We start from the raw sequence: 24,885 nt of genomic DNA, 5'->3' as shown, positions 1-24,885 counted from the left end.
TTGCCTGTTGGCTTTGGCTAGAATCCAAAATGTGATCTTCATCGTAACCAGAACATTCACCATGACTGGTATTAAAACATAGGGACAAAGTCCCTGAAGCAACTATAGACATGGATACAAAATTAAGTATTTCCTGACTGTATGAAATTATCTCACTAAGGTCATCCTAGGGACATGTAAACCAAATATTAAAGCTGTCTGACCAGCGGTTTTGAAAAAACAAGCGACTCAACAGTTGACAGAGCTCTGCTGTGTTATGTAGAGAATAACCTTTTGTGACACATGTATTGATGAAGAAGGTGGATATCTTTGATAGCTCATTTCAGGATGGCCTGACCAAAAAATTGAAAAATGGAAAAAAATTCCGTAAAAATACAGATTTGCATATTTCATCAGACTATATTAGTCTATAATAGCAAATAAACGAGAGTTAATTACATTCTAATTAAAGTACACAAGACTTGCTTAAATCAAGATTTACGTCATAAAAAAACAGCATATCTGTCAGGTTATAAAGAATCTTGAGCTGGTTATCTTTTAATATCAGTATTTTTATCCCATTAACCAAGCACATTTTAACTTTCAAATTAACATTGTAAGTAAGTTCTGTTGAATAAGTTGAGACTGTACGTACTCAGAGAAAGCACACTGAAGAGACAAATGTTTGAAACTTAAGAAGTTCAAGGTCATCAAAAGCATTACAAGGAATCATGTTACACTTTCATTGCACTGTTTACACAGATTGCATAATTGCTATAAATAGCACATGAGGAATCTTACAGCCCAGCTTTACCATAAATACCCTATCACTTTGACCACTCTTTTAATTGACCACTCTATTTTTTTCCTCAAAAAGTAATCTTATTTTATCCTTACCAAGTCAACCATAAATGGAAATTAGAACTTTTTCTATCTCTATTTATTTGACCACCCTATCATGACAAACTATTATGAGCAATTTCTTTTAGATAACATAAATGGTGGTTCAGAATATATCAAAGTTGGGATTCAGGAAAGTTGCCTTTACATGTTTTAATCCTCAATTCACTATGAACTGTCAAAAAAAGTTGAACTTTCTGATAATTCCACACTAAAATTATTTTGGCTTTGATGATTTCCTAATGAATTCAGTTATTTAAAATCATATTAATTATTTTTTTCTGGGTGAATTGATAGGGTTTATACAGTACAAGAATTACATACAATGTAAGTCAAACTTAGACCAAAAATGACAAAAAAATTCCTTAAAAATACACATTTGCATATTTCATCACAATTTGAACAAATCTAAGTTGGGTTATCCCTAGGGACCTGTATACCAAATAACAAAGCTGTCTGACCAGCGGTTATGAAGAAGAAGATTTTTTACCAAAAACACCTTTTTTGGCATTAATTTGCCTATTTTCAACAATATCAAAAAATTAAAAAAAAACAGTTTCTCAAAATCATATTTTTCATCTACACAACAAATATCAAACCAGTAAGTACTGCGGTTCTCAAGATATTTGAGTGGACGGACGCCTCACAAACGGACATACATACATACATACATACATACAGACTGACGCCGGACGGATACCCATCCCAATAGCTTCTATAGACTGTAGTCTATAGTAGCTAAAAACCAAATATGACAATGATCGGATGAGCAGTTCCTGAGTTCTTGATTTTTGACCATTTTTGCCTATTTTACATACATACAGAGAGACACCTCACATATAGACTTTTTTCAACCATATATGTATGTCAAATGGGAGCTAAAAACAGCGTAAATGACACTGTATCTCCTCAGTTGACATGTGGTGAAATAAAGAGGTGCAAATGAAGGAGATATTACCCTTGCATTGGTGGGAGGGATCACTGTACACACCAATGTGAGCTTTGTATTAACGGGCCAAAACACAAATAAAATGAAAAAAAGATACTCACCATATAGGTATCCCAGAGTCTGATGGTACATTTCAATGGAATCTCACGCATCAGTAAATTATTCATCCATCGGAATGCAAATTGTAAGTACTCAACATTGTGTCTTCCAAAATGACCATGGAGAGATGCTGCAAAAAGCATGTGAAAGGATCACAATTATCAAGAACAACTCTTCACAAGTGACATTATCCCCGTCAAAGACCTTAGTGCAGCCAATGTGCAAGATACCATCAATGACCATTTCGCTCTTTCAGTTGCGTTATTTTTACGTAGATCTTGCTGTGAAAAGAATGGAATGTTGCCTTGTAACAACTCATAAACATTACCACGGCTTGTATCACTGTTTAACTATTTTTACTTTTGATAAGTAGAGCAGGTTCTTGGGACACATACACAACAGATATTGCACTTAAAGGCCTGTGCCGGCGTCAGATTGTTACGCAGGGAAATCTACTGATTAGATTATAATTTCAATGGAAAACAAAAGGCTATGACACTCCATTATCCTCTTATAGACTAAAACAAACTTGATCCTGGGGATCAAGTCCCTGGCCTTTAAAGGTGGTAATACAAGGTAAATTATGTTGCGCAACACATTATTTAAGCGGCATGAAGGTCTTCAAATATTGTTACATAATGTAGTTGTTCTTTACAAGATGTTCAAAATATGAACAACTTGCAACACTTGCAAGTGGTTTGAAATAGCTGTCAACATAATTGTACAAAATATGGTTCAGTTTTAGGTATTTGATTAAAAAGTTCTCAAAGAAATGACAAACATTTGAAACCATAGGATACAAAAACAGAAATAAATACATGCATGCATATATAGAGAGAAAATGAGATGAATTAAAATTAAAGGAGATGTTCATATTGTAAATGGCAAGTATCAGAAATAGATTTTGAGATAAGATGCTATTATGATGCCAGACTGTTCATCAGAAAAACAGGGAGATGTTTGTACCATTACTTCGTTAGAAATATTCACGATTATTGTACATAACAATAGAATTTTGTGTGCACTAAAAAAGCCGTATAGAACGTCCGTTCCGTAACATGTATGGTTTCCAGGCGATGCACTATTATTGACATTGAACGTTTCTCAACACATTTAATATTGGAGGACATTTATGTTACTATGGATATCTATCAATACCGGTATCACACAGTCTTGAAGCTATCAAGATATATTGTAAGAAAGTTTTAGAGTACAACATGACAAATAAAATAGGAAGACCTATTAATCAAAACCACTGTAAATCAGTTCTCGAGTTAAAATGTCAGTCCCCTCATTAACTGTAAAAGAGACTACGGTTTTGTCTCATGGTAAGGGGAAAAATGGGGAAATTGCACTGGCTTGATATCGCCAGAAAACAGCACTTCTGCAAATTGTTGAGCATTGGCAAAAGATTTAGAAATATATTTGTATCCTCTTCAGAAATTGGAAAACCATTTTCGTGCCTTTGATACAATACAATATCACATTGAGTGTTGAGGCTACATGATACTACTATTCCCAGATCCCTTATATATAGTGGAGAAAAATATGGTCCAATGGTGGTCCATGGCTAATACAAACCCAATCACTGTCTGTATGACAGTGACATGCATACCAGTGCATAATTTCAGGTAATCATGGAGAAATTCTGATGGCATTTTGGCGAAAAATACAGTGAATAACAACAGCATATAGCATTGCATATTGTGACCATGCTCAAACACACAGGCCTATATTGAACCATTTTTCAATACCTTTGCCATGTCCTATGGTCTTCGAAATGTACATGCTTCCCGCGTCAATCGAGTTAAAAGTAATATCACAATCAAAATACATGCACACCCTCTCTTTAGTGATCAAAGCCAATCAAAATTGCAATAACAATACTGGCTAGCACTCCTATAAACACAAGCTAAAAATGTGTGAAACTGGATACAACTCTGTTATCAAAAATTTGCAGGTCTTGTACAAGTCTCACATACATTGTAGATTTCATCACAATATGCACATATCAAAACTATGTCATTGCCAGACCTCTGAAAAGCAGTTGTGAATAATAAAATATTTTGACCATTATTAGCAGAAATATTCTTAAGCAAAGTAAGACTTTCATGACAGCCTGTGTTGCAAAGTTGTGGTGATAGAAAAAGGTATACAATGTAAATCAATAAAATTTTGTCTGGAGTTTAACCAGTCCCGTGGCATCTACAAAATATAGCTAAAATAGGTGTGTCTTTTTTCACTAAAAGTAAGAATGTATCATGCAAAGTTCATCATCATCTGCAAAAATTAGAAAGCAGTCAGGTCTAGGAACCTTTAAACTAAATTTGAATGTCATTGAATTAGCATTTTATAAAAAGCATGAGGTTCTGACAAAAAAAACCCAAAAATAGCAGCAATGACACTTTGCTGTTGATTTGGCAGGCTCCCGAGTGAGCGTATGTATGATATTTAATACAGAATGCGTATACTCAGAGTAGAGAATGCGTATACACAGACAGCATCTCTGGCTACCGGAACTGGTCATTACTTATCCATGCACTGATACACTAAGTTATTGTAGAAGTTAAACGTAGCTGTAGTAATAAAGTTTGAAGAAATGGAGTCGGCATCACTGTCTCCATCATTTGAAATCAAAAGTACCTGGTTCACAAACAATTTTGACATCAAATTCAAGAGTGAAATGTGCAGCCGCTATAGTTATTGCAATTGGACCAGGGATTTCAAGAATGAGATATTTAGCATTTTAGACCAAAAACAGCACAAAATGTCCAAAAAATACCCTATACAGGTTTTGTCAAAATTTGAACAAGCTGATATAGATCATCCCTAAAAACCTTCATGTCAAATTCTGAAGCAATCAGACCAGTAATTTCAGAAATTTTTTGACAAAACAAGCGACCTAGTGGCCGATAAAGCTCTGCTGTGTTTATGTAGAGAATAACTATTTTTGACACATGTTGATGAAGAAGGTGGAAATCTTTGATAGCTCAATGCAGTGGCCAGAAAAAAGTGTTCATTTGAACAACGTCACATCTCAAACCCTGGGTCTACCTGTACACCAAATACTGAGATGGTAGGTGCGGCGGTTTGGGAGCCTTTGCATGTGACGGACATACATCCGCACATACAGACGCCAACATATAAGCTCTTTTTGGTATTTATATACATGCCAAATATGAGCTAAAAATGACCAAAGGTACAATATGCAAAGTTCATCACAGTTTAAAGAAACTTCCCTAAGTTTACCCTAGGAACCATCATGCATACCAAATTTAAAAGCATTTATTACAAGCGATTTCAGAGGAGAATATTTTTTTGACCAAAAAATTTGGAAAAATTGCTCTAAAAATACAAGCTTAAAAATCTCATGACAATTTGAGGACACAGTACTGATGTTACCTGTTTGATCATGCATACTATGTTTCAAAGCAATCTGATGAGCAGTTTCAGAGCAGAAGATTTTTTGACCAAAAATGAGAAAAATTTCTCCAAAATACAATTACCGGTATGAACATTTCACAACAATTTGAACAAATCTAACTTAAAGTCACACTAAGGAACCTGCATACCAAGTTTCAACTAAATGTGACAGTGGTCTGTGGTCATAGAACATTACATTACTTTTTTTACCTCATTTGCAAATACTGCGACAGTTGGACAAGCAACGAGTCATTTCAAAAAACAAGTCTCTTTATTTAAATTTTGAAGTACATACATGTTAAAATGTATATTGTCATTGTCTGTATTATATCGTTGTAATCTATGAAAATATTCATATCAACAAACCAAGCCACTAGGCCAGCTGTTTTCTTGACATTTTAATGAATATGTAGGTGACAGTCAGGTCTACAAATATGAACCTTCTTATATAATTGACCAAAACTGAAGAACACAAGGTGATATCTCTTTACATTAACTGATAAATATGATTGATCTTCATGAAATGTTCACATCAACCTTTTAATTGTACAGGTAAATACTACCTGAAATAATGTTTGTTTCCATTGAAGAACCAAATAGAGAGATATCAATGTAGGAAAGTTTTGATGCAAAAACTTGGAATGACACAGATGTAGGTTGTGATATGGACTGGTGAGAGAATAAGTCTTATCATATCTTTTGTGTCTGCAGAGTTTTAGCTTGGGCATGCAATGATCATGTTGAATGTCTGAGGAATACGTTTAATAGCTACTGACAGCAATGAACTGGTAAAGTTTCCATTTAAAATGTTGTCAAGCTTTCAAATCAAAATGGAACATCTCTTCTGGACTGTAGTTGGACTAATCTAAACCAAACCAAATACTCATTCACATATTAATACATTCAAATTTGAATTTTTTTCAGTGACAGAAGATACGTACCATCTACTCTTTGTACAAGCTCCCGTAGTGCATTCACTTTCAGCTGAATTCCAGGTTGTGCAAACGTGTAATTATCTTGGATACCATCTAGTAACTTGCTCATACACCAAAAACTGTCTGCTTCTATGAAAGATAATTTTTCCTCTTCAAGTTTTTTAACATTGTAATTATCAATGGCTTCGGCAGTATCATCTGCAAAGAAACAAAATTTTCTGATTTGTACATATTTATGAATCATTAACAAAAAATACCGTCAAGGACAGTGTGCTCACATTTGGTTTGAATTGGTTAATTCAAGAAATATTTAAACCAGAAAAACAAGAATGACAAAAGCAAATAAGGTCTGCAACTTAGGTACATGTACTGGAGGTCATCTTAAGGAACATGCATAGACATGGATACAAAATTAGGTATTTCCTGACTGTATGAAATTATCTCACTAAGGTCATCCTAGGGACATGTAAACCAAATATTAAAGCTGTCTGACCAGCGGTTTTGAAAAAACAAGGGACTCAACAGTTGACAGAGCTCTGCTGTGTTATGTAGAGAATAACCTTTTGTGACACATGTATTGATGAAGAAGGTGGATATCTTTGATTGCTCATTTCAGGATGGCCTGACCAAAAATGGAAAAAACTCCGTAAAAATACAGATTTGCATATTTCATCAGACTATATAAGTCAATAATAGCAAATAAACGAGAGTTAATTACATTCTAATTAAAGTAAACAAGACTTGCTTAAATCAAGATTTACGTCATAAAAAAACAGCATATCTGTCAGGTTATAAAGAATCTTGAGCTGGTTATCTTTTAATATCAGCATTTTCATCCTATTAACTAAGCACATTTTAACTTTCAAATTAACATTGTAAGTAAGTTCTGTTGAATAAGTTGAGACTGTAGTACTCAGAGAAAGCACATTGAAGAGACAAATGTTTGAAACTTAAGAAGTTCAAGGTCATCAAAAGCATTATAAGAAATCATGTTACACTTTCATTGCACTGTTTACACAGATTGCATAATTGCTATAAATAGCACATGAGGAATCTTACAGTCCAGCTTTACCATAAAAACCCTATCACTTTGACCACTCTTTTAATTGACCACTCTATTTTTTTCCTCAAAAAGTAATCTTATTTTATCCTTACCAAGTCGACCATAAATGGAAATTAGAACTTTCTCTATCTCTATTTATTTGACCACCCTATCATGACAAACTATTATGAGCAATTTCTTTTAGATAACATAAATGGTGGTTCAGAATATATCAAAGTTGGGATTCAGGAAAGTTGCCTTTACATGTTGTAATCCTCCAAGATGGTAAGCATTTCACTATGAGCTGTCAAAAAAGTTGAACTTTCTGATAATTCCACACTAAAATTATTTTGGCTTTGATGATTTCCTAATTAATTCAATTATTTAAAATCATATTATTTTTTTCTGGGTGAATTGATAGGGTTTATACAGTACAAGAATTACATACAATGTAAGTCAAATTTGACCAAAAATGACAAAAAAATTCCTTGAAAATACAGATTTGCATATTTCATCACAATTTGAACAAATCTAAGTTGGGTTATCCCTAGGGACCTGTATACCAAATAACAAAGCTGTCTGACCAGCGGTTATGAAGAAGAAGATTTTTTACCAAAAACACCTTTTTTGGCATTAATTTGCCTATTTTCAACAATATCAAAAAATTAAAAAAATAGTTTCTCAAAATCATATTTTTCATCTACACAACAAATATCAAATCAGTAAGTACTGCGGTTCTCAAGATATTTGAGTGGACGGACGCCTCACAAACGGACATACATACATACATACATACATACATACATACATACATACATACAGACTGACGACAGACGCCGGACGGATACCCATCCCAATAGCTTCTATAGACTATAGTCTATAGTAGCTAATAAAGAGTGGGAAAAAATGTACAAGGGATCTGTTAAAAAGTAACGCTACCTCATCAATCTTCTATCCCCTACCCCCTCCTGAATATCGAATGTTCCATCCCTTACATAAGACCAGCTGGCATTGCAGGAAATGTATTTACAACCTTGGGGATGTTTTACTTAATGCTATGAGTGCTATCATTGAATGTAAACAGCACTTAAATCAGTTACAGATAGTGAAATGCCTTCCACTGTGGCCGGTGATTACAACATCTGGAATTATCCTGGATCCAAATTTCTCATCAGTTCTTGTGTGTCTTACATGCAAAAGTTGCAAAAATTGGTTAGCAATGAAAAAAATTTACCTCAGCTTTGTTTTCTGGATCAAATTTTACTACAAATTGATATTAAATATGACAAAATTATGTTCACAGCCTTCAAAACTCTCCCACAACATATCCTGGGTTGGTGTAGGTCATTTAAGGTCACAAAAGAAAATTACCTAAAATATAAAAATACCGTCAATGACGCTGTACCTTCTCTAATGTGTGGCCAGGTCAGGTAATTGGTTGTTGGCATGGAGTTATTGGTAAATAGTTGATGATGTAGGGGCATGAGGTGAGATATGGACCCAAAGAACCCAAAAGATGATTAAATACATCAATCAAAAAAAATTCTAAGCTACAGTATAAACTGCCTAAAGATAGTTCAGTGGGGAAAAAAGGTTAAATAATTCAGAAATAAGAATTAACAGTCCAAAATAGTAATGATGCACTTCCCTACTGACCTGAGTGCATGTGAAATACACAACCTGGCATCTGTAAATTAAATGTATACCAAGTGATCATTTTAAGTCACTTTTAACTGTTTTTAAGGGATATTCCAAAGAGTCCTGTGGAAATGATGAAAACGCTTATCTGGTCTTGTGTTTGTAAAACCTCATGGCTGATAATTGTCATAGTATTCAAAAGAAATTGAAAGTGAAGAAATTACTGTTTTTAATAGGCATATTTTCCTTGAAATACATGACCGTGTAAAGAATATATGCTAAAAGTGTTTAAGAGTAATTTCTTTTCAAAAAATAATTTAATCTGTGACCCAAAGGATTTTTATTCTTTGAGTTTACAGATTCAAACATTGCAATTTGTTCAATCATCTTGTGCAGTGCAAAATTTATAAAATGACTGAAAAATAAAAAAATTGGCAGAATTACAGTCTTTGTGATGTAAAATCATGGGTTGACATCACGATAATTGTTAATCTGTTCGAAGTACTTTCTATAATTTAAAAAAATAAAGTTCATACAGAAACGGTAACATATATTGTCAGCAATGTAGTGTTAATTTTGACTTTACATCAAAATATGCCTTTGCTGGATACCAAATATGTAGGCGAAATATTAAAATCAGCCGTGTTCAGCAAAATCCACACAACAGCATTGATCCTTTTCTAATTTGATTAGATTTGCTTATGTTATCCTTGTATGACAGTCAGTACAATATGGAACTTGAACACAACACAGTGAATAAGTATGCTGTAAATGAAATGGTGTGGCTGCATCCACATGCAGCATAAGAGTGCCTTTGTCTCTCACCCCTCATTTCCAGCCTGTCCCATCCCTGAAAAAATAGTTTGGTCTTATATTTAAAATGTTAATAATTTCTGTATTTGTTAAAATGTGCGCATCTCAAAAACTTTTGATCATAAACATTTTCATTGCTTTTTATAGCTGACCAGTCAGTTAACCTGTTTATTTTGAATATTTGCGCATTTTTTCTCAGTATTTGACATTTTCAGAATAGCTCTTATTCATTATGTCATTTTCTAAAAGTTAAAGTGCTCCTTTGTGTGGTCAAGCTTTCCACAAGCATCAAATGTTGTACTTCATATAGGAAGGTCTGCCTCTAGAGGGCGGGCATCATGAATAGTGTTTGTTAGTTATTTCCTCCACATAAACCTCTGATTGTACTGTAAACATTGAACATGGCCGACGTCCGATTTTCCTGTCTAAAACTTTCACTCATTTTCGTTCATATGACTCTGAAACTCAAGGAAACGATTGGGAAGAAAGAGTTATCTTGAAATATTGAGGTACTCGCCGATATTTTGCAAAGTTAAATGAGAAAAAATGCAAGGAAAATGCCGACAGGCTTACACAATGACCGTTTTCAGACTCAGAGGCATATGATCTTCTGCAGATTATGCAACAGGCCCATATCACGTGAGGCCATGAGGGGATATCCACGCAACTCAGTACCAAACACTAGCGCACACAGGTGAGCAAACACAAAGTGAGTACCCCTAACGTCAGCTCAGTAGTCTGTAATAGATCGTAGTCAACTAAGAACCTTGGAGAAAGGCTTACATGTAACACTGTGGCTATGCCGCTAAGTCCCTTTTGATTTTTGTCACAGCTCAAAATCGTTCTCCTACACCTCAACCTGAACCATGAACACCCCCACCAGTTTATGATATGACCCATCACAATGGCATATAACGTCAACGGATCTTGACAGACGGAAGTATTGACAGACGGAAGTAGTTGACACCAGCATATTGGTTTTCAACTCTAATACCTTCTCTGTCTATAAATAGACACGAGAAGGTAAAAATTTGGGGGTTTCCCAACACTTTGAGCAGAAAATTTATCTCATAACATCCCTCGGGACTTTTGTAGCAAATTACAAAGCTATCAGACAAGTAATTTTGAGAACAAGTTTTCTTGACCAAAAATGACAAAATTGTCTTAAAAATACAAATTTGTATATTTCAGGACAATTTCCACAATCTAACTATTGTCATCTCTGGATGTCTGTACACCAATTATAAAAGCTGTCTGTCCAGGGGCTTTAAAAAGAATATATCTTTTAAGATTTTTTGACCAAAAATGACAAAAATTGCCCCAAAACGGTAACATTTCCAATTTTGTCGTAATTTCAACAATTAGAAGGGTAAACACCCTTGCAAACATCCAATCCAAATTTGAGAGCAATTCGGCTAGCGGTTTCAGAGAAGAAAAAAATTTACTTAAAATGAGAAAAGTAACCAAAACATTCAGCAAAAATACAAAATTCAAGATATCTTCACAATATTCATTAAACTGATTTTGATCAACCTTAGGAATCTGTATACCAAATATCAAAGCTATCAGATTAGTAATTTTTCAATACAAAAAGTTTTGACCAAAAATTTGGAAAATTGCCCCAAAATTACAAATATTAAAATTTCAATTCAATTTGTATACACTTGACTGAGGTCATCTTGAGGAACATGTATACCAACTTTCAAAGCAATCAGATGAGTGGTTTCAGAGAAAAACATTTTTTGACTAAAAACTGAAAAAATTACCCTAAAAGTAGAAACATGCAAATTTCATCCCAAATTTTAAACACCTACTTTAGAATGCCTTAAGGAACCTGCACACCAAGTTTCAACCCAATCTGACCAACGGTTACAGAGCTTTAGCAATTTGCAGGGTTTTTCCTTTTTTCCTCTCATTTGCATATTTTTGGCACTGACATGTTCATTTGAACAAATTCACATCTCCACCTGTAGGTGCACCTGTACACCAAATACTAAGACAGTAGGTGCTGCGGCTTAGCTGTTTTTGACGTGGACGGACATACATACATACATACATACATACATACATACATATATACATACGTACATACATACATACATACATACAAACATGCAAATGTCATGCAAATGAACTGATTCAGCTTATACGATTACTTCACATTGGTATACCAAATGTGAGCTAAAAACCAGAGAGGAGATAGCAAAAAATATCAACAAACGGTTCACAAAACTTAACAATAATTTTTCAAGGATGTGTATCTTTGGATAGAAAAATTCTCTGAAGATCCAGAAAAAAAACTGAAAAATGTACGTCTTTCAGACCATTACATGGAAGTAACTGCAAACGAGGATAAAAGCCATGCCTACGCATACGACCTCAATTTTCAGCTGGTGGCTATTTTGGGACACAGCTTTAGTCATATTAGTAATGGTGCCCTCGGTTGTAGAATGGTGATCGCTGTGTGTACGAATTGTGTTGCATCATGGGATAAACCACACACTGTGTGGTATTTAATCGATTTAAATATGTAAAGAGCACTGAGATGTACATGTGGTGCATTTTTAAAGAAATAAATTTATTACTAATATTATTTATACCGGTATGAACGCATTGTAAATCAGACCAAAAATGACATTCAAACAAACTGATGTGTTTCCACTGCGCATCATCTGCAGGAACTTAGAACCCTGAGAAACTTTGTATTTGTGCGCTGTTGTTTGCTCCCCAGGGAGTTGAGTGTACTATCAAATTAGGTCCAGTAACCAGGGGTAATAACAAAATGTAAAGCACAACTTGTGGATATGTGTGCCATATAAGATCCAATTATTAGCTCACGTGTGTAAACACGTGGGCTATTGTCATAGCGATGTCTGTCTGTCTGTCCGTGTGTGTGTGTGTGTGTGAGTGTGTTAGTGTGTGTGTGTGTGTGTGTGTGTGTGTCTGTCTGTCTGTCTGTCTGTTTACATGATAACTCAAAAACGCCTGAACGGATTCAAGTCAGATTTGGTACACAGGTACCATGTGCTACTTGCAAGAACTGATTAGATTTTGGTTAGTGTGGCTTGCATATTAATGAAGTTATGCAATATCGTTTTTTTCCATACAATGGTTTCCCTATGGAGACGGTAATGACAGTGTAGACATATATCAAGAAATACTGCACAAAATTTCATGAAACGTTTCACAGATGACAATCTAAGAACATTATGATGATACTGTGAGTGTCATGTCAATTATCTTCTCATTTGCATATTTAATGAACTTTTGTTATTAGTGAGATAACTTTGAAATTCCTGCACCAAACTTGATGATATTTGCAACAAATATTGATCTGATATATATCTAATTATACTTAGAAGCATTAGGCAGTGTCAAGTTAATAAATAGCTCATTTGCATATTTTATGAAGGTTTGTAATTAGTCATATAACTCCGATATAACTTCACCAAATATGATGAAATCTGCTGCAGATACTAATCCGACTGATATCTAACTGTAGTGTAAACCTTTTAGTAGTGTGAAATTAATTAAGGGTTCATTTGCATATTTAATGAACTTTGTAATTAGGTATATAACTCTGAAATTACGGCACCTAGGTCAGTGAAATTGGGTACAGATATTGTTTTGACAAATATCTAATTGTACTGAGAAGCATTTGGCAGTGTCAAGTTAACAAATAGGTCATTTGCATATTTTATGAAGTTTAGTAATTAGTGATATAACTACAAAATAACAGCACCAAATGTGATGAAATCTGCTGCAGATACTGACCCGACAGATATCTAATTGTGGTGTAGAACATTAAGTTGTGTGAAGTTAATTAAGGGTTCATTTGCATATTTAATGAACTTTGTTATTAGTGATATTACTCCAAAATTAAAGCATTAAATTTGATGAAACTTGCTACAGATGTTGATCTGATAAATATCCAATTGTACTGAGAAGCATTGGGCAGTGTCAAGTTAATAATTAGCTCATTTGCATATTCCATGAAGTCTTATAATTAGTCATATAACTCCGAAATAACTGCATCAAATGTGATGAACACTGCTGCACATACTGATACGACAGATATCTAACTGTGTTGTAAAGCATTTAGTAGTATAAAGTTAATTAAGGGTTCATTTGCATATTTAATAAACTTTGTAATTAGGTTTATAACTCTGAAATTTCGGCACTAAAATTTGGTGAAACGTGCTACAGATATTGATTTGATAAATATTTAATTGTGCTATGAATCATTGAACAGTATCAAGTTATTGTAGGGTTTATTTGCATATTTAATGAACTTTGTAATAAGTGACATTACTCTAAAATTACAGCATTAAATTAAATAAAACATGCTACAAATGTTGATCTGATGGATATCTAATTGTCCCATAAAGCATTGAGCAGTGTCAAGTTAAGCGACAGCTCATTCGCATATTAAATAAAGTTTTGTAATTTAGTGATTAAACTCTGAGAGTACTGTGCGAAGTTAAAAAAAAAACCTGCTACATATAGTGATAACATATATCTCATTGTTCTGTGAAGCGTACTACTATTAATGAACCTGTTGTAAAACACGTGAGCATATTCAGTTCATATCTGGTTATTGTTATTATTTAGTCAGTTTAGCAAGCGATACAATGGGCAATATGGCTCCACTGTGTGTTTTTGCTGAATATGCTATAAAATATAAGAATCACTACAGGCTAAGAGAGATTACCTCCTGATATGCATTCTGTTATTGTATGTACTTAAATAGATTTCTGACTGGATGTGAATTGGTAATGAACTTTGCACAGAAAAAATGCTCAATTTTTTTGTTTATTGTGCACCATACTAAGAAAATAATTATTAATATTAATTAGGGTCTCCCTAACTAGATAAATATTCAATTTAATAGACTAAGTGTAACAGAAGTGGCATCTGGGAGAAACAATGGATTGCCAAAAAATGAAAAATTTAGTGCTAAAAAATTTGCATATACAAATTTTACCATCATATGAACCAAATTGAATTAGGTTATTACTTGGCTCTTACAAACCGAAATTGGATTGCTGAAATACGCAAATTTCATGCTCGGCTTGAGAAAACTTAACATATTATGAACTAACAAGCTACACATTTCATTTCAAAGATGTGACACAAGTGGCATCAGATGAAACATTCAATAAGGAGCAAGTCAATCAGGTGATCCTCATTGACTTGCACATTATGTATCAAAGGTTTCTCAGCAGTCTTTTCTGAGAAGGACAGCAAAATTGACAGAGCACGCTGGATGACAGACAACTGATGACGGACTACAGACCCCAGTGACTGGGAAGGCTGAAAACGCTGATGTGAAAATGGCCCAATCCCAGCAAAAATGGGCCATATTGAATTTTAATGGGCTCTGCAGAAATTCTAATTGGCCCTACAGTTATGATCAAATAATCGACTAATAGTCACTGTCAGGCCTCAAAAATGTATTTTTAACTGACTTTCAGTTATTTATATGTTCAGTATACATTAGATTTATTGGAGAGTGTAGTAAGGTACAATAAACCAATAAAAGTATGTACATTTAATGCAAATATTATATACAATTAACATGTCAATAATTAAATGCTACATGGAAAAGGGAAAGGTCACATTGCAGAGTTAAAAGAGGTAATAAAAGTAACTCTAAGAAAAATTGCCAATGGCTATACATTGACAGTCCATTTACAAGCGCATGGTGCACCTAAGATATCAAGAGAGGTTTAAGTTGGTACACTGAGTAATACTGACAATATGGCGTTCATGCTCTTATTAAAGTGAGGGCCATACCACTTTGACACACATGGAAAACAATATGTTCTACGCAGTAGGTTGTTGAGAGCATATGTCGCAAATCTTTTTGATGACTTTTCATATTTTACAACAGAAAGAATGATCATTTTTCAATGTGGTTAATTGATTTTCCAAACTGATTTTCACAGGCATTTTCATGAAACCTTTAACATTTTAATGATTTGCAGTGATGTCCAGACATGTATAGACCTTAGTCATTAACAAATTTTGTACTTGAACTTCAATGCGCTCTCAAGCACCAATAAAGAAAATGTCAATGTGCCATTTTTCTGTTCAATGTGACTATGGCACAGGGTGCACAGCCCTTCCAATCACTGCCCATGATCATCCTATCAACCCCAACTGCTCTGCATCTCCAAAACCTGAGCTAAAAGTCTCTGAACTTACCGACAAATTCTGACAAGAACACAACAAAGAATGGGGTGACCAGGTCATTCATGCCTTGTACATATCCACTGGCAGGATGACGGATAGCCCAAATGTAAAGTATGCGTTCAAAAATCTGAAAGAAATGGAAAACACATTAAAACACATTACTGCAGTAAGCGATTGACTATAATGATGTTTTTGCAGCAGAACAGATGGTGGTGATTGGAGAAGATGAATAGGCAGCTATTTTATGCAGTTAACAATTTAGATTTAAAAAATCCATCATCATCAGATTTATGTGACAATATTCTCGGAAATAGGAAAACGTACAATAAAAACTTTCTGATCATCAGATGGTAAGATGCTTTCTTTATGATAAAACCTTGTTACATATTTTGCACAAATGTAAAGTATCACTAGCACTCAGAGAAATGCTGTCAAACAAGCACTCATAAAACCAATATGCAGATAATTTTTTCTGAACAACTGACCAATTATTTCCAACTACATTTACCGTACAAATTCCAAAGTAACACACAATAACAATGCATAAGCATCCTAAGATCTACATTTGAGAAACCAATCTAGATCTAAATTTGAGAAACTGATCTAGATCTACATTTGAGAAACTAATCTCACTAAAAAGAAGTGTTCTTCTGGATCTAATGGCATAATAGGTGTGATAGGCTCATATAATGAACCAATCTAGTATATTAATTACACTTCTCCTTTTTCAATAAATGTCAGAAAAATCTGGCCATTTGTAACAAAATACTGAAAATATTTCAAAATGAGCAGTGTATAACAATGCTTGCATCCATCATTTTTTCACACAACATCCACTCTAGACAATGTTTGCTGTACAGTAATTCAACATTTTTGATAATACTTACCTCATGCACCTCAGGTTGATGAAAAAGTGGCATTAGTGGATTTGTACGAGGTATATCAATATGTATCTGAATTAAAACAAATTAAAAAATACCGTCAAGGACAGTGTGCTCACATTCGGTTTGAATTGGTCCATTCGAGAAATATTTAAACCAGGAAAAAAGAAGAATGACAAAAGCAAATAAGGTCTCCAACTTAGGTAATGGAGGTCATCTTTAGGAACATGCGTATCAACTTCTGTAGCAATGGAACAAGCAGATCCTAAATACATAAGCAAATGTCAACAACAAAAAATAGACAGAGAAGGCTTGATAAAAAGAAAAGGTGGGAGTGGGTAAAAAAATGTAGAAGGGATCTGGTAAAAAAGTAATGCTACCTCATCAATCTTCTAGACCCTACCCCCTCCGGAATATCAAATGTTCGATCCCTTGGTATTACATAACGCCAGATGACAGGAAATGTATTTACAACCTTGGGGATGTTTTCGATTAATGCGATGAGTGTTATCATTCTAATGTAAACAGCACTTAAGTTAGTTACAGATAGTGAAATGCCTTCCACTGTGGCCGGTGATTACAACATCTGGAATTATCCTGGATCCAAATTTCTCATCAGTTCTTGTATTTCTTACAAAGAAAAGTTGGAAAAATTGGTCCGCAATGAAAAAATTCACCTCAGCTTTGTTTTCTGGATCAAAGTTTCCTACAAATTGATACCAAATATGACAAAATTATGTTCACTACCTTCAAAACTGTCTCACAACATATCCTGGGTTGGTGTAGGTCATTTAAGGTCACAAACTGAGAAAATTACCTAAAATATACAAATTTTGGGGGTTTCCCAACACTTTGAGCAGAATATTTATCTAATAAGATCCCTCGGGACTTAATAATACCAAATTACAAAGCTATCAAACAAGTAATTTTGAGAACAAGTTATCTTGACCAAAAATGACAATATTATCTTAAAAATACAAATTTATATATTTCAGGACAACTTCCACATATCTAACTATTGTCATCTCTGTACGTCTGTGTACCAAATATAAAAGCAGTCTGTCCAGGGGTTTCAAAAAGAAAATATTGTGTAATTTTTTTTGACCAAAAATGACAAAATTGCTCCAAAATAGTAATTTTCTCAATTTTGTCATAATTTCAACAAATTAGAAGAGTAACACCCTTGCAAAGATCCAACCCAAATTTGAGAGCGATTGGGCTATTGGTTTCAGAGAAGAATAATTTTTACTGAAAATGAAAAAATAGTGACAACATCACTGTTCGCTCCCATATAGTTATCAAAACAAGTTAACATTTGTATGAAACATGGACATACATGTACAGACAGACTGACATACACAGACTGGCACAGAGTGATGACATTGACCCCAAGTGTGCCTTGGCCCATGGAGAGTGATAAAGATATAACAAACAGCTGAATGTAATGATAAAATAGTTAAGTATAGGCCTATACAGGCACTGAGAGTAAATATGTTACAGCAATTTGATTAGTTTTCCTTTTCTACTTCTGTGATAATCTTTAAGACAATCAATCTGCAAGGCAGTTTATGTATTGACAAATATGTTATCTTTTACAAGCACACAGTAAACTGTTCTTGATTTTTCATTTACAATATTTGACATGGACTGAAATACATAACATGCAACCAATGTTTACACTTTGCCCATACACCAGATACATGAGAAATTTCAACATAAAATCATTACTCAGAAAACCCTATACAGGGAAAAGTAAACATTGTTTTCTTCCAGAACAGCTGGTGCATCCACATCTGGAGCAACTTACAAACTTAACCAAGTACACAAGGATGATGACACAAGAGATAAAGTTAAACTGTGGTGAACTTGACTATTCCTTTCAAATCCTTATCTAACTTGACATCTCAAACTAAAATACATTGCAAGGTTAATTGTGCACAAAAAATACATCGGGGTCGACCATTTGATAAGGGATGGTGTCTGGAAGATCGATGAGGTACATTATCTTTTTTATCCCATCCATTGTACATTCTTTTTTCCCCACTCTCCCACCTTTTCTTTTCGTCAAACCTTCTCTGGCTGAATTTTTTATTGGCATTTGTTTGGAATTTTTTCAAAATCTGCCAGGATTTTTTTACCGCATTTCAACACCAAATACAGTTTACCATATCAAATGCTTACTAAATCACCACATTATACACTCTTAGTTCCAATAGGTATAAAATTACAAAAAAAAATCTTAAAAATACAAAATGAAAGGTATCCCAGTAAAACTGAAAGTTTCGCAAAGTTGCCCAAAAAATTCAAAATTCCAGATGTCAACTTAATTTCAATATATCTTATTAACAAAAACCCTAAGGACCGGTTTACTAAATATCAAAGCAATCAGACTGGTAAATTTTGAGAAACAAATTTTTTGACCAAAAATGAGAAAAATTGCCCCCCAAAATACAAAATTGCAGATTTCATCCTAATTTTAAATCTATCTAATTAACATAAACCCTAGGAACCTGTACACTAGATATCAAAGCTACCAGATCATAAGTTTTAGGAGAAAAATATTTTGACCAAAAAAGGCAAAAATTGCCCCAAAATACAAAAAAATTGCCAGTTTCAACATACCTTCAATACATTATATTGAGATTAATCTTAGATACCTGTATACCAAATACATGTATCAAAGCTATCAAATCAGCAGTTTTTGGATTAAAATATTTTTTATCAAAAATTGGGATAATGGCCCCAAAATTACAAATATGACAATATCAATACAATTTGTACAAGCATGACTGAGGTCATTCTGAGGAACATGAATATTAAGTTTCATAGCAGTCAGAGGAGCGATTTCAGAGAACAAGATTTTTTGACTAAAAACGGAAAAAATACCCTAAAAATACAAACATGCAAATTTCATCCCAATTTTTGCACACATAATTTAGAATACCTAAAGAAATCTGCATACCAAGTTTCAACCAAATCTGACCAATGCTTACTGAGTTTTAGCCATTTGCAGGATTTTTCCTTTTTTCCCCTCATTTGCATATTTTTGGCACTGACATGTTCATTTGAACAAATTCACATCTCCACCACTAGGTACACCTGTACACCAAATACTAAGACAGTAGGTGCTACGGTTTAGGAGTTTTTGATGTGGACGGACTAACAGACATACATACATACACACAGATGCCATTTTGCAACCTTATAGAAATACCTCCCATTTGCATATATACATATGCATATATGGGAGCGTAAAAAGACAAAAATTGCCCCCAAAATAAAAAAAAATTGCCATTTTCAACATACCTTCAATACATTATATTGAGATTAATCTTAGATACCTGTATACCAAATATCAAAGCTATCAAATCAGTAGTTTTGGGATAAAAAATTTTTTTCACAAAAATTGGGAAAATTGCCCAAAAATTACAAATATGACAATATCAATACCAATTTGTACAAGCATGACTGAGGTCATCCTGAGGAACATGAATATTAAGTTTCATAGCAATCAGACGAGCGATTTCAGAGAACAAGATTTTTTGACTAAAAACGGAAAAAATACCCTATATATACAAACATGCAAATTTCATCCCAATTTTTGCACACACAATTTAGAATACCTAAAGAAATCTGCATACCAAGTTTCAACCAAATCTGACCAACGCTTACTGAGTTTTAGCCATTTGCAGGATTTTTCCTTTTTTCCCCCTCATTTGCATATTTTTGGCACTGACATGTTCATTTGAACAAATTCACATCTCCACCCCTAGGTGCACCTGTACACCAAATACTAAGACAGTAGGTGCTACGGTTTAGGAGTTTTTGATGTGGACGGACATACATACCTACATACATACATACATACAGATGACATTTTTCCACCTTATACGAATACCTCCCATTTGCATATATACGTATCCCTTTTCCTGCCGAGCGCCCTTGTCCGTTATCCTGTCAAGTCAGTAGAAAACCGCCCCATAATATGTGCCTGCAAAAGATTGGCTCTCCTGCACGTTATCCTGCCAGGCATTTTGGCAGAAATCGCCCATTTTCAGGGTACCGGTAGATTTAGCCGTACTTATACGTGTTAGACTTCGATAATTTCTACATGCCCGTAGACAGGGGAAGGAGCTCAAGGGTTACTGCAGAAAAAAATTGAGGTCACCGGCTTTGTTTGCCCCTGGGAGTGCGTCATTTTATTGCCGTTTCATGTTTATTTTTTCGGAAATAAACTCCTTCAGTATTGCGCACGTCCGCTAGGCACAAACATCACCTCACTCGTCTGTTAGTCAGAGACCCTGGGGGTCGTGCTAGGGGTGCGGCAGCACCTGCAAACCTGTCCTGTTTCCCCAGGGTAGAGTCAATTGAATACGTACCTTCAACGACTTGGCAGTGTAGCACAAAAACTACGTTTTTGCCGTTGTATTAACGACATGGCTGAGCCATTGAAGCACAGCTCCACGTAGTTTAGCCAGCTGGTTTGTGAGTTGGCTTACGAGTGTTACCGTTCATTACCGACTTAATCGAGTGGTCCTCAGTCAGGTACGGGTTTGTACCGTCATGGCTTGGGCTGCAGCTAACCAGTGATAACCAGTCACTACACCCAAGTCGTCAGTCTCACTTTTGCGATGCACGGGTACAACGCAATATGCTTCCATTGTTCTAGCCATCGACGTGTCCACATGCCTGGCGGCCATTGTACTACTAGCTGGTTTGCATAACAAAAGCAGTCCCTGCTAAGTGCAGGCGGTATCCCCGTAGCACTGACCTCATGTCCCCTTTTGAATTCTCCGTACGCAAACAGCGTACGTAGTTACCAATGCGTCGGCAAGAGGATACGTTTGCCTGCAAACCAGAGCCAATACTTCGGACGATGGAATAAATAAAAAATCCAAAGCCACGTCCATTGAATGGCACGGCCAAGGCGGTGAAGGACGTTGCCTGGCTTGAACTTGCAGAGCTGAAGCCCAGCTTAGTACGTCGGACACCAGTTTGAAATGGTATTTCCGAGTCGTTCATATCCGTTCCATCGGAGGAACAAGTCGAGCCGTCCCGTCTAAAATACGTTCTCATTTTCAGTCACGCACAACTGAATAAGTGACTTTCGTCTCGCACCATCGGCACCATCTGCCAAGTCGTTTGCAAGAGGTAGCCTTCTAGATTAGCATTGCCGAGTTGGTCAAGTTCGGCAGCAGTCTCTATAGTGCCAGGCAGCCAAGTACGTCCAACTCCGCCAGAAAACGTCACCATGCTATCCTGCCAAGTCCGCTAAAAAGCGGTAAAAAAAAACCAGCCCCCCTCGGGTGTGGGGGACTGGCGGACAGGTTTCTGCACCTTTCCCTGTCTATCGACTCCCTGCGAACCCATTTCGAGGGGAAAAGGCGTTCCTTGTCAGAAAACCTGTCCTCGGATGACCCCTAAATGCATAGGGGATAGCAAAACGTAGTGCTGTCGACTTGGCAGGAAAGGGGGTACCCAAAAAGGGCCCGATTTCCACCGGGTTGGTAGAATAACGGTCACCAGTGCTTAGATTCTGGCTACACCGAATTTCAAGCGGATTTTCACCGACTTGGCAGGAAAAGGGATACATATGCATATATGGAAGCTAAAAATTGCCACAAAAATACAAAATTGCAGATGTCATCAGAATTTCAATACATCACATTTACCGGTAATTAACCTTATGAACCTGCACACCAAATATCAAAGCTATCAGATAAGTAATTTTGGAGAGAAAAAAATTTGACCAAAAATTGAGAAAATTGCTCCAAAATTACAAATATATAGAAATTTCACTTCAACTTTTACAAACTTAACTATGGTCATCTCGAGGAACGTGGATACCAACTTTCAAAGCAATAGGACAAGCCGTTTCAGAGAGGAAGATTTTTGGATTAAAAGCTGTACACTGTACTTGTACACTAAATACTAAGATGGTAGGTGCTGCAGTTTAAGAGTTTTTGATCTGGAGGGACATACATACATACTGGTACATACATACTGTGTTAGCGCTGAGTTTGGAAAGCTGTTAGCCACTGTGGCGAATTGTTTCAAATTTTTATTAGCCACAGACAAATTTTATTAGCCACACATTTTTACGAAAACAAAGCTTTCTATAATGCTATTATCTCCAGTGTTGGTTGCATGCACAAGAATAAACTATCGACACATCAACCTTGTATCCAATTGTCTTCATTTTAACACTCAAAAATTGCATGATTCTGGACCGCGATGCAAATCGACAGCAACACGGAACGTTGAGACCGTGATTAAAATGAACTGCAACACGGAAAGGCCCCAATAGCGCTGATCGCAAATGACGTCACTGTTCTATCTCATTAATATGCATACGTAAACATTTCTCTGCATTTTCTGCATAAACGACGAAAATAAAACCTGCGAGTGTTAGAATGGATATTTAGCGTCACACTTATTCGTATGAATTGATGACTTAGACAACAAGCCGCAACAGCAGCCGCGCATGCAACAACAAAATTTGTCCGAATTTCAGCATATTTGTCCGAAAGCCGCGCGTGTGCAGCTATATTTAGTAACAAATCCGAAATCGCGATCAACGCTATTCTGTAGAGTTCACTGGTACAAGATGTACGTGCTATGATTTCCAGACATAATGAAATGTTGTCGTCTAATTCAACATTTTATCTGAAGCTGTCACAAAGATTTCCTTAAACCACATAAATAACTGTATTACAGAAAATCGGTAAATTTAATGCGAGGATTCAACGAGCTTGAATAGTCTTTGCATAGAGAAATTAATTGTTTCTTAAAACTTACACGAATTTCCTATGTTTCTGAAAAAAAACAATGCTGCAAAATCATCAGGAACGTGCAACTAAACCAAAAAATTCAGCATGGATACGCGTACGCCACTGCCGTGTGTGCCTTCAGTCTGAGAAATTCAGACGTACACTACACGTAGGATTAGGTTTAACTAAACCTCTCTAATGAACAACAACACGGAACGTCGAGACCGCGATGCAAATTGACAGCAACACGGAACACGCCGTTGGGATGGCGATTTACTAGTAAATGAACATCAATACGGGACCATGGGGACCGCGATGCAAAGCGACCACCATTAAAATAAGACCGCGATTAAAATGAGCAACACGGAACATCTAGACAGCGATGCAAATAAATTTCAACACCGAACGTTGTGACCGCGATAAAAATGCGTATGTCTGCTATAGCAAAAGTTTCAATGCTCGCGAGTGTTCGCTTTCTTTGCTGTACACTAGACAAAATGACGTCAAATTTATCGCAAGACTAGGGGCTCGATTGTGTCTGTCTAAATTTTCAATTCTCGCGATAGTCATTTACATGCATGCTGTACACTACATAAATTTACGTCAAATCTCTCGCGAGACTTGGCTCCGCAATTATGTACGTCGGAGAAAACAATACGGAAGTAGATATAGTTTTTTCGCGAATCGCCGAAAGAGAAGTGCAGATCAACAAAAGACTAAAAAAACCCACGTGTTTTCTTATTTTGCCATATTTTTTAAACAAAAATCACTTTCGCCACTGTGGCGAATTAGGATCAATTTTTTTCCGCCACTTCTGATTTCAATTCGCATTTGCGAACGTGGCGAATGGGCAGCGCGAACACAGGACATACATACATACATACATACGTACATACATACATACATACAGAATGCAAATGAGATGCAAATGAGACTTTCACCTTATAAGATAACCTCTCTTTGGTATATATACATATACAAAATGTGAGGTAAAAATATTACCAAGGGCACAGTGTTGCTCTCATCGAACAAACAAAAAGAGGTATTCCTGTTTTCTCTTGTAAACTAAAAGTGTTATGTTTGCAACAAGTTTGATGTTTCAATTTTTAGGTAGTAGTCCATTTTAAGAACCAGTTTTCAATTTTGCTGGTCAACAGTAAGCATTTGGTGGTCCAATTCGAAATTTTTGGGTATTTTAATGATCACATCTTGTAAGACACAGACAAACCAGGAACAAAACCTGCACTTTACACATCCAGTA

General features: G+C 35.4%; 1 protein-coding gene across 2 annotated transcripts in view; it reads right to left on the bottom strand.

Moving 5' to 3' along the window:
* The window catches only part of LOC139145774 (TBC1 domain family member 22B-like), an 89,022-nt gene that overhangs the window by 30,761 nt on the left and 33,376 nt on the right, over positions 1 to 24,885 (bottom strand). For both annotated transcript variants that reach the window (XM_070717079.1, XM_070717078.1), the window contains exons 6-9: positions 16,861 to 16,926; positions 15,986 to 16,100; positions 6,292 to 6,483; positions 1,930 to 2,057 (exon numbers count right to left, since the gene is read on the bottom strand). In XM_070717079.1, the coding sequence (XP_070573180.1) occupies positions 1,930 to 2,057; positions 6,292 to 6,483; positions 15,986 to 16,100; positions 16,861 to 16,926 (501 nt within the window). The remainder of the gene's footprint in view (positions 1 to 1,929; positions 2,058 to 6,291; positions 6,484 to 15,985; positions 16,101 to 16,860; positions 16,927 to 24,885) is intronic.

The sequence above is a fragment of the Ptychodera flava genome, chromosome 12 (genome assembly GCF_041260155.1).
Source record: "Ptychodera flava strain L36383 chromosome 12, AS_Pfla_20210202, whole genome shotgun sequence".
Lineage (NCBI taxonomy): Eukaryota > Metazoa > Hemichordata > Enteropneusta > Ptychoderidae > Ptychodera > Ptychodera flava.
The sequence above is the reverse complement of the archived record's forward strand: the minus strand, read 5'-3'. Positions and strand labels throughout refer to the sequence as shown.